The 12074-nt window shown below is 42.2% G+C and overlaps 1 protein-coding gene across 3 annotated transcripts in view; it reads left to right on the forward strand.

Moving 5' to 3' along the window:
- The window catches only part of srgap3 (SLIT-ROBO Rho GTPase activating protein 3), a 295005-nt gene that overhangs the window by 206296 nt on the left and 76635 nt on the right, over positions 1–12074 (forward strand). For all 3 annotated transcript variants that reach the window (XM_034166610.1, XM_034166608.1, XM_034166609.1), the window contains exons 5-6: positions 4077–4262; positions 7621–7749. In XM_034166610.1, the coding sequence (XP_034022501.1) occupies positions 4077–4262; positions 7621–7749 (315 nt within the window). The remainder of the gene's footprint in view (positions 1–4076; positions 4263–7620; positions 7750–12074) is intronic.

The following is a 12074-nucleotide window of genomic DNA, read 5'->3' on the forward strand; positions in this document are numbered from 1 at the left end:
GTAAATCATCACGCAATGTTGCAAAAGATGTTGGTTGTTCACAGTCAGCTGTGTCTAAACTCTGGACCAAATACAAACATGGGAAGGTTGTTAAAGGCAAACATACTGGTTGACCAAGAAAGACATCAAAGCGTCAAGACAGAAAACTTAAAGCAATATGTCTCAAAAATCAAAAATGCACAACAAAACAAATGAGGAACGAATGGGAGGAAACTGGAGTCAACGTCTGTGACCGAACTGTAAGAAACCACCTAAAGGAAATGTGATTTACATACAGAAAAGCTAAACGAAAGCCATCATTAACACCTAAACAGAAAAAAACAAGGTTACAATGGGCTAAGGAAAAGCAATCGTGGACTGTGGATGACTCGAAACTCATATTCAGTGATGAATCTCAAATCTGCATTGGGCAAGGTGATGATGCTGGAACCTTTGTTTGGTGCCGTTCCAATGAGATTTATAAAGATGACTGCCTGAAGAGAACATGTAAATTTCCACAGTCATTAATGATATGGGGCTCCATGTCAGGTAAAGGCACTGGGGAGATGGCTGTCATTACATCATCAATAAATGCACAAGTTTACGTTGATATTTTGGACACTTTTCTTATCCCATCAATTGAAAGGATGTTTGGGGATGATGAAATCATTTTTCAAGATGATAATGCATCTTGCCATAGAGCAAAACTGTGAAAACATTCCTTGCAAAAAGACACATAGGGTCAATGTCATGGCCTGCCAATAGTCCGGATCTTAATCCAATTGAAAATCTTTGGTGGAAGTTGAAGAAAATGGTCCATGACAAGGCTCCAACCTGCAAAGCTGATCTGGCAACAGCAATCAGAGAAAGTTGGAGCCAGATTGATGAAGAGTACTGTTTGTCACTCATTAAGTCCATGGCTCAGAGACTGCAAGCTGTTATAAAAGCCAGAGGCGGTGCAACAAAATACTAGTGATGTGTTGGAGCGTTCTTTTGTTTTTCATTCCATATTTTTTTCCTCAGAATTGAGTGAGTCCATATTTTTTCCTCTGCTTGGTCTAAAAAAGTAACCGTTACTGACTGCCACAATTTTTTTTCTTGATTTCTTATAGTGTATCTTAAAGCCAGAAAGTTGCCATTTGAAATGACTTTAGTTTTGTGTCATGTCTGTGATCTGCTTTTTTTCTACAAAATTAAACAACTGAATGAACATCCTCCGAGGCCGGTGATTCCATAATTTTTGCCAGGGTCACACGATGTATAGAAAGAGTCACATGACATTCTAAAATGCATGGTGTGTGGACAGATGACAAGACACAGAGCTTGTTAAGGGCCCCTTCACACATAGTGCGACATTTGGACAAAGTGCACACTTAGTGCGCATGACGCAGGAATCGTGCAAACCATTTAATGTCATCCCTGCCACCAATGCCTTGTACACCTGTTGCTACAACTATTTGAACACACAAGCGCCTGAAAGACAAAGTGTGCGCTGTGCGAACCCATCGCACCCTCTCTCAAATTCCAGGTTACACGCACGAACATCTAACACCGCTCCTATGGCACTTAGAAAATGTGTGGCCAGTCACACTCTTGGGATGACAGCAGACTGCAGACAATCACCTTCATACTCGCAGAGAAATTTATCTAAGTCCCACACGAGTGTGGCTTTGGTGTGTGCACTGAGAACTGACAGGAGGTGTGTCCTCCCACTGAAGCGGCTGGGGAAATTTGTGAATCTGGACATTCCAGCTGGACACTTCGTTCTGTTTGGATAGACGTGGACAAACAACTGCCCATTGTGATGCGCGTGTGTCTGTTTGCTGTTATCAAGTGGACATAAATAAAAACATATTACTGTGGCAACGTGCTGCAGCGAGCAAGTGCACACACATGGACAGGCTGCTCCCAGGTTGAAACAGACCATCAGATCAGAACACACAGCAGGTGATCTCACTGTCACGTCACCCACAAACAACAACCACCTGCTCCTTAACACAACAAAAACAGAGGAGCTTGTTGTTGACTTTAGAAGGAACAAGTCTGACATCCAACCACTTTTTATCAGGGGGGTCTGTGTGGAGCGGGTGCCGGTGTTCAGGTTTCTCGGCATTAAGCTGGAGAACAGCCTGACATGGCGCGCCAACACCAAGGAGCTGCTGAAGAAGGCGCAGCAGAGACTGTACTTTTTGAGAATTCTCAGGAGGAACAGTCTTCCTCAGAATCTGCTTCTCGCCTTCTATCACTGCTCCATAGAGAGTGTGCTCACATATGGACTGTGTGTTTGGTACGGCAGCAGCACATCCTCAGAGAAGAAGGTGCTACATAGGGTCGTTAGGGCAGCAGAGAAGATCATAGGCTGCCCCCTCCCCACACTGGAAGACATTTACACGTCCAGATGCTGCAGGAAGGCAATAGATATTTCAAAGGACGTCTCACACCCTGGACATTGTCAGTTTCCGCTCATGCCATCAGGCAGGAGACACAGAATATTACAAACCGTCTAAATAATAGTTTTTATCCAAAGGCAATCATGGCACTTAATTCTTCAAGGTGAAATAGTATGCAGTATGCATCTGGTGGCAGTCTTTTTCACCCAGTGCAACCTGTGACCGTACCATTCCTGTCCATAAACAGTGCAATTTGTTTTATATTTTTTCTTTTTAGATGCTTTATTCCTGTTCATAGTCAGTGCAATATGTTTTTATGTTTTTAAACTATTTATTACTCTTAACTCACGAGCCGAAGCACTTTCAATTTCGTTGTGACTTTGTAAAAAGTAACAATGACAATAAAGACTATCTATCTATCTATCTATCACATGAGCTTTGTTCTACATGACGCGGTTTCCTGCGGTGCGTCGTCCACAAGATGCACGTTGCCGGTTTGAGACGTGCCAACAGATGTGGACATGAATGAGATGAGTGAACTGGTTCTCATTTATGTCATTTCATGACTGTATGTCAGTGACCGTGGGTCATTTTCAGAGTAACAGAATGGATCATATTTGTATTGCTTGCTTGATAAATGTGGTGTTTTTATATGGTGTGTGATTTTAATTTTTGTTGTAATACTTCCATGTCCTTCCTGATATGAGGCAGATTCCTGCAGCTTTCAAAGAACAGCTCCGTAGCTCAGTGGTAAAGTCGCTGACTGGTAATCAGAGCTTTTGAAAGGCACGAGTTTGCGTCCAGTGGGTGGTGTGTTTTTCTCTCTTTTAAAAAAAAAATTATTCCACATAAGCGGCGCGATGTGGTTCCACAGGTACCAGCTGGTTTTTATTTTTTTTTATTTATACCACATAAGTGGCGTCATGTGCTGCACCTGGCACTGTTCCTGCTCGAAAGACACCGGCGCGTGCACAAACTCTCGCACTGGGTTCGTGCACACCTGCCCGTTGGTGTGATGTCTCATGTGCTAACTTCACACTGTTTCGCCGTTTTCGTCCAAACGCTGTCCAAACTTCACACTATGTGTGAAGGGGCTATAAACCTCATGAGAAATCACATTACTGCAATATTGAATTCAAATAATAATAATAATAACAATAATAGTAATGGATGGATGGATAGCTTTATTATCATTGTCATTACAACAACAAGATGTCCACACTCACATTCCACAGGCAATTAATCCACAATTATTACTTCTTTACCGTGATAATGGCACACATCAGAATTAAAACAACACATATACATTTGACATTGTTTATGTGCACTAAACCTGAAACAGTCTGTTTTCCAATTGAGGCGATGTGGGTGTGTGGTAGCCGCTGCAACTGGAGTCGCGCCGCCACCAGCTTGGGGGGAGTCCCAATAATACAATATTACTGTATAATAATATACGTGTATATATAAAATAATAAATAACAAAATGGCAATATTTAGCAGGATGTCCTTCCGTCACTGTGACTATTGGAATTGTAGTTTGAATAACAATTATTGTGAGTACAAAACCCAGCAGATGCATTTCACCACTCAGTGGAAACTATCATTTTGTTATTGGGTTTTGTTGACATTCTGAAAAAAATTGTTTCACTTCTATAATCTGTAATGGACACCCAGCTAATGGTGGTCATTTGGTGTTCTATTATGCAGGTGATGAAAACTTACCACATGTACCACACTGAGAGCATAAGTGCAGAGAGCAAGCTGAAGGACGCCGAGAAGCAGGAGGAAAAACAGTTCAGCAAGTCTGGAGATCTCAATGTCAACCTGCTGCGCCACGAAGACCGCCCCCAGAGGCGTAGTACTGCCAAGAAGATTGAGAAGATGAAAGAGAAGGTATGAGCATGCAAGCTGTGGATAAACAGAGCTGGAATGATTTTGTATGTGTGAGTTCACTTGGAGAGAGAAAACCGGAGCTGGCCTCGCCGAGAGACAGCAACACACTGCCGCAGACTCTCAGGAGTTTACTGGCAAAACAGCAGCATTCCAGGCCAAATAACCCAACTCTGTTTCCAGTTTATGCAAATTTATAATATGCACAGCATCTCTGTTCTTAGCTCTTCTTTCCCAGCAGTGAGGTCTTTGAAGCACGCTATACTTTAGATGCGCCCCATGCATTTTTCATTGTGCAGCTTCTTCTGGAATTTTTCTGTGCAAATGAGATTCCCATTATCTCTCAGGTGCAAGGAATCAAAACACTGTTTGGATGACAGTGTTTCTTTCTCCTCAGGCTGACAGCCCCACAGATGTTACTTGGCACGGGAGAGATGCACTATTTATAAAACAGAGAAGAAATGGGTATTATTACTTTCCCATGTTTCTAAGCTGTTGGTGCTGTTTTAGAACTCTGCCTGCAAACAGGTTTGAGGGAAAAGCACAGGAATAACAAAAAATGATCTCTTTTCCAAAAACCTCCTGCAAACATTTGCATCATAATGGCTGAAATATTGGATTTAACTATTCATGTCCAGCAGTGTGAAGACAAATGAAATAATGAGCAAAATATTTTTATTTTTTGAAATAATGCTTTTGTTTTAGTTTAAATTTCTTTCAGTGCAACTCCAAGTGAACAAGTGTTAAGTATTTTGTCTTGTGCTCTTACAGTTGAGTTTACAAAGCATGTGGCTGCAAGTGCAACACTTTTCTACACAGCGATGCTTTGACACTCTGAGTAGCAACAACATTATACAATTAATGAATGCTTGTGAATGTAATGGTAAGTACGAGGTCTGTCAATAAAGTATAGGTCCTTTTTATTTTTTCCAAAAACTATATGGATTTCATTCATATGTTTTTACGTCAGACATGCTTGAACCCTCGTGCGCATGCGTGAGTTTTTCCACGCCTGTCGGTGACGTCATTCGCCTGTGATCACTCCTTGTGGGAGGAGTCGTCCAGCCCCTCGTCGGAATTCCTTTGTCTGAGAAGTTGCTGAGAGACTGGTGCTTTGTTTGATCAAAATTTTTTCTAAACCTGTGAGGCACATCGAAGTGGACACGGTTCGAAAAATTAAGCTGGTTTTCGGTGAAAATTTTAACGGCTGATGAGAGATTTTGAGGTGATACTGTCACTTTAAGGACTTCCCAAGGTGCGAGACGTCGCGCAGCGCTCTCAGGCGCCGTCGTCAGCCTGTTTCAAGCTGAAAACCTCCACATTTCAGGCTCTATTGATCCAGGACATCGTGAGAGAACAGAGAAGTTTCAGAAGAAGTCGGTTTCAGCATTTTATGCAGATATTCCATTGTTAAAGGAGATTTTTTTAATGAAAGACGTGCAGACGGATTGCAGCGTCGGCTCGCAGCCGCTGCGACGCTCCGCCACAGGAAAAACACCTCTGTTGGAAGCCTTAAGGACAAGTTGGAACATGCCCAACTGTTAAACAATTTCTCAGATACTCACTCCACTGAAAGCCATCAAAAGCCGCCTGGATTTTACAAATGGTTATCAACACGGAGGTGTTTTTCCTGTGCCGCCGCACCGCGCCGGCTGTGTCCCGACGCGCGGACACGTCCGCACGTCTTTCATTAAAAAAATCTCCTTTAACAGTGGAATATCCAGATAAAATGCTGAAACCGACTTCTTCTGAAACATCTCTGTTCTCTCACGACGTCCTGGATCAATAGAGCCTGAAATGTGGAGGTTTTCAGCTTGAAACAGGCTGACGATGGCGCCTCGAAGCGCTGCGCGACGTCCCACTGCATGGGAAGTCCTTAAAGCGACAGTATCACCTCAAAATCTCTCATCAGCCGTTAAAATTTTCACCGAAAACCAGCTTAATTTTTCGAACTGTGTCCACTTCGATGTGCCTCACAGGTTTAGAAAAAATTTTGATCAAACAAAGCGCCAGTCTCTCAGCAACTTCTCAGACAAAGGAATTCCGACGAGGGGCTGGACGACTCCACCCACAAGGAGTGCTCACAGGCGAATGACGTCACCGACAGGCGTGGAAAAACTCACGCATGCGCACGAGGGTTCAAGCATGTCTGACGTAAAAACATATGAATGAAATCCATATAGTTTTTGAAAAAAATAAAAAGGACCTATACTTTATTGACAGACCTCGTATGTTTTCATGAGATGGAGCGTACCATTCAGTGAAGCATCAGTTGAGTTTAATGGTACATTCTGTGTTTCATTGAATGTAAATATGCTTTCCATTGCACAAAATGAAAACACTCATTATTTGTTTTATATGACACCTCGACTATGTCAATTAATAGTTCTCTTAATATTAGACAAGTGTTTCTTCTCTGAGCACTACTGAGGAGCTCAGCGGTATGAGTGGAAGCACATCTCTCCTTTCTTCAATCTAGCCAAAAATCACAGAAGTAACTTGTCCATTTCTTCATCTGACAGTGTTTCTGCAGCTGTTAAAAATGCCCCCACGGACACTGTGGTTACCAAAATTAGCTTTCTCATATGGAAGCATTTTCATCCAAAGCTAATGGAGTTGTTAAATTTTCTCAATGTAATGTGGAGTTGTGTCAGGAAGGGCATCCGGCGTAAAACTTGTGCCAAACTCAACATGCAGATCCCACTTGGATCTGTGGTGGTGACCCCATAGCGAAACAAGGAAGCAGCCGAAGGGAGTTGTTCAATAGAACAAAACCAAGGGGCAAAATGCATGGTAGATAATATCAAAATGCACAGGACATGATGTTCACTCATAAAATGGGACAAATTATGAATGTCATGTGACATACAATCTACCAATCAAATGCCAATTAAGGATCTATTTAGGTGTCATCTAAAGACCAATAGTGTCACACACTGATTAATTACAATAACATACACACACACACACACACACACACACACACACACACACACACACACACACACACACACACACACACACACACAGCTACGGCTGCCAGAATAATTCAGTAAAAAAAAAAACAAAAGTAATTTTTTTTCAGTACAAGCACACTAACTCCAAATTATTTATTAATAAATATTTATTTGTTTATTTGAGAAACCTAAAGCTCATATAGACTTGCACATTTTCATTTTTCCCACGTAGAAATATCTGATTAAATTTGAGCTGGTCGGAAGTAAATGTTGTTTTAAATTTGATTAGTTGAGATGAAATGACCCACCTGTGTATTTCTTCAGTTATAAATGCATGCAGTTGTCATTACTCTGTATTATTTTTTCAGCACTTTTTGTATCTGCTTTTTTTTCTTCTTCCCCAGAGGCAAGCCAAGTACTCAGAGAATAAGCTAAAATGCACTAAAGCCCGGAATGACTATTTGTTGAACCTGGCAGCAACAAATGCAGTTGTGGCAAAATATTACATCCACGATGTCTCTGATATGATCGATGTAAGTATGTGCTTGTTTACTTCTCTCAGCTGGGATTTCTCATATTGGTTTAACTCCGCAGTGCAGTCGTGTTTGTTACCATCTGTTCGGTCTTGTTCACTCTCAGCAGGTTCGCTGTTTGTTTCCAAGCTGTTTTGTTGGCATCAATAAATTTATTTGCCGTTCTCAGTGATAATTTCAGCATAGCAAAGTTAACGCTGATATGCTTGTAAGTGACAAGCATTGACATGAGAATAACTTTAGTAGTACTGTGTAGTGCCACCCGGCCAACGCAGGACATTTATGATTGATGAGTTCTAGCGACTCTATCAGTGGGATTTCTGGCCGCGTCCACAATCACTCCATCTTCATTCAGTCATTTTTGTTGCTCCAGCTTTTAGAGAATTTTGATGAGACCGTCTCTGTTTGTTGGCCTGTCGCATTCACAAAGTAAGAAACATGACCCCAAATCCCACATTTCCTCTCTAACACGAGCTTGTGATGTCCTGTATTCAGTCAGGGTAGAAGAAGCAGCCTTTCAAGGGCTCACTTAGCAAATGTAGCTGTTCCATTGTCAGTGAAAACCAGCTGACTTTTTTTTTTAATCTTTACTTCATTTTGCTTTTCCTCATCCTTACGGATGGTCTCATACTGTGTTGCTACTGTATACTTATACTAATTTTTGTTGAGCTTTTGTGGAAATGGAATTATCTTTTTTGGGATCTATTGAGATATCCCATAATCCTTTGTGCGCCAGAGAGTTGCTGCGGTCTAATGCCACGTTCACACCGGACAACACGCGAGCAACGGCGGTGACAGGTTGCCATGTAATCCCTATGGAAGGACGCGTTATGGCGCCACAAAAGTCTAAGCCACGCAATGTGACGTGATGGATGCGAAAGAAGCAATTTTGAGCGATTAGCGTATTTGTGGCGCAATATCACGTCGCATCGGCCTCCTCCCCAAGTTGAAAAATTGGAACTTTTTTGTCTTGTTGCGTCACGATGACCAATCAGGGACTGGATATGTAGTGACGCGGAGATGTCTGGAGTTTATACTTGATGTGGACATGTCCTGTCTCTGGCATCCAATCTGTGAGCAGGACTTATGTCGCTTTTTGTCCTTTATTTCACAGTTATGACAGAGTTGAAGGGAAGAGCGAGCAGCGGCACCGCAGCAGCGGCAGCAGCCAGCTTTTTTTTTTCATGTGCGCGCATGGAGGAATGGTCCGTGAAGATTATTTTATTTATTAACTACACAGATGTATAATAAAACAAATGGTGACTGGTTTATAACACAATTATGACAGAGTTGGAGGGGAGAGCGAGGAACTGCAGCAGCAGCCAGTTTTTTTTTTTCATGTGTGGACGCGAACGAATCATCTGTGAAGATTATTGTATTTATTAATTACACAAATGTATAATAAAAAAATAGTGACTGGTTTATAACACAATTATGACAGAGTTTGAGGGGAGAGCGAGCAGCAGCACGGCAGTAGCAGCAGCCAGTTTTTTTTCACGTGCGCGTGAATGAATCGTCCATGAAGATAATTTCATTAACTACACAGATGTATAATAAAAGAAATGGTGACTGGTTTATAACACAATTATGACAGACTTGGAGGGGAGAGTGAGGAACTGCAGCAGCAGCCATTTTTTTTATTGTTCACATGTGCGTGCACGAAAGGGACAGGAGGTCCCCAAACTGGGTCCTGGAGAAGCGGAAGTACTGCTGAAAGCGGCCGTCATCCAGATGCAGCTCCTGCAGCAAATGATGAAACTCCCCGAATTGGGAACGTCTAATGAGGATATTGTGAACCCAGGGACAGCACCGCTGGTGACGTTTGTCAGCTTTCCACAACAAATAGAGCACAGTAACTCGCTGTGTGTGATCAAGGTTCGCCATGTTGGCGGATGATGACCATGATGACCATGTTGAACTGACGAGCGGAATGGAAGCTACGCCTATTTGATGATGCGTTGGGGTGAACTTTCACAGTGAAAGCAGAGCGGCACACCGGGTGATGGTGGCGCGTCCATCACCAGGCGAGGGAAACAAATTTGTGGCGCCGCGTGTCATAAAGAGCACAGAGAATCCACATGACGACAATTGTAAATGAACATTATACAACCAAAATGTACATTTTTATGCTTTTCATCACATTAATAAGAGGCTGCAGCAACTCTCTGGTGCGCAAAGGATTATGGGATATCTCAATAGAGCAAATGAACACTGGCCAATAGATGGCAGTAGAGACCCTGAAAACTTGCTAAAACAAATATTCCACATAATCTGTGTCTGCTACTTTTAATCTGCATGGAATTTAATAAATGCAAACCGAATTTCAGACATATATTGACATCTCTGGAACAAAGAGGACAAACAGTTGTAAAGGACAATAAGCAGGATGTTAAAGAGCAAACTTCACTTTCCCCCAGAATGACATGAACAGGAAATGATCGCAGCTCACAACCTGAGTTTCTGGCATGTTTACATGAAACAAACACAATAACAACATCGATAAACCAAGAGAATATATTCACGAAAGTTTTAGCCACAATATACAAAGAGTCTGATGCTGTTGTCCGTGTGCAGCAGTTAAAGTGCAGCCTAATCAGAGCGTCTCAATGCATTTCTCCTGTTGCGAAACTTTACCCATAATGCACTGCAACATGTGTGTCCGGCCAAACACTAAAACCTTTAAAATTAGTGCATTACTTTAAAACTAAAATATATAGCTGATGTTCTCACTTTATAAAACGCCAGACGTGACGTTAATTTAAATAACTTGTCTGGAACTAGTTTGGTTACATTTTTAACCATAAGTTAAAACTGTACGTGTTACGGTTCGAGCGTGAGTGGGAGACGAACCCAGAAGCAGGAAGCAGAAATGATCAGTTAACATGGATTTATTGCTTGGAATATGACAGTAAAGAAGGTGCAAAATAAACAAGGCTGCCTAGCCGAGTGGAGACTGGCCCGCTGAACGGTGGAACCAAGGAGTCCGCAGTTCAGACGACTTCAGTCCCAGTGGTTGGATCCGGAGCCAGGTGGCTGCCTGCAAGCTGTTGACGAGGCTGAGGAAGATACACAGAAGGGTGAGTGCTGAGCCAGTCACTGAAGTGGTTTTCACAGTCAATCAGAGACAACTATCACAGCTGGTCCACATATGCAGGTAATTAGACAGAACGGTTCAGTTCAGTTTCTTCTAGTGGTTCTTATCAGGAAAAGTTCACAGTTCAGTTCATATGATTATTCCAGGCAGTGTTCAGTGAGCAGCAGCTCATATGAGCAAAAAGGAGAGCGAACACTTAGCTTGGCTGATGTGAGCCTGGGAGCTCCTTAACAGGCTGCAGAAGAGTCTTGATAGCAATCAGGTTGCTTCAGTGATAAGTTGCAGTTCTTCAGGCTGGTGTGTGGAAACACCGAGAGACAAAGATATATAATCAAAGGAGCCAGGCTTACCATTTTGCAGAGTTTCTGACGAGGATGGAGTGCAAAGCCAGGGTTCATATACAGATGCTGATGGAATGGGGAACAGGTGTGTCGATCAGCTTGAGGCGCGCCACCTGTGCAGAGAAGAGGGAGAAACCAGCAGCAGCAGGGAAACAGAGCAGGTATCCCACAACAGTATACATGTTGATGACTTGTGTGATATGCCGGCAAGTCTGTATGGTGTAAAGATAAATTGTCTTTATTATTCCTCCTCCTTCTCTTCCTCTTTTTCCTTGGTCACCAGGTCTCTTTTGCTAGTAGAAAGCTAATCTGACACAGAAGTGCTGGCTTGTTGTTGTGTCAGTAGCTGCTAGTGTAATGAAATCAGTACTAAAAGTTGTCGTTTATCGGTTTAGCTGTATAAAAGGTAACTTTTCAGTTAGCGGATTCAAAGCTAACTTTTTGGTTAGTTGTGCTCACCACTATCTACAGTGAGGAAAGTAAGTATTTGAACACCCTGCGATTTTGCAAGTTCTCCCACTTAGAAATCATGGAGGCGTCTGAAATTTTCATCTTAGGTGCATGTCCACTGTGAGAGACATAATCCAAAAAAAAAAAAAAAAAATCCGGAAATCACAATGTATGATTTTTTTAATAATTTATATTTGCATGTTACTGCTGCAAGTAAGTATTTCAACACCTGCCAATCAGCAAAAATTCTGGCCCTCAAAGACCTGTTAGCCTCTAAAAAGTCCACCTCCACTCCACTTATTGTTCCAAATTAGAAGCACCTATTTGAGGTCATTAGCTGCATAAAGACACCTGTCCACCCCACACAATCAGTAAGACTCCAACTACTAACATGGCTAAGACCAAAGAGCTGTCCAAAGACACCAGAGACAAAATTGTAG

Source organism: Thalassophryne amazonica, chromosome 3, assembly GCF_902500255.1.
Source record: "Thalassophryne amazonica chromosome 3, fThaAma1.1, whole genome shotgun sequence".
NCBI lineage: Eukaryota > Metazoa > Chordata > Actinopteri > Batrachoidiformes > Batrachoididae > Thalassophryne > Thalassophryne amazonica.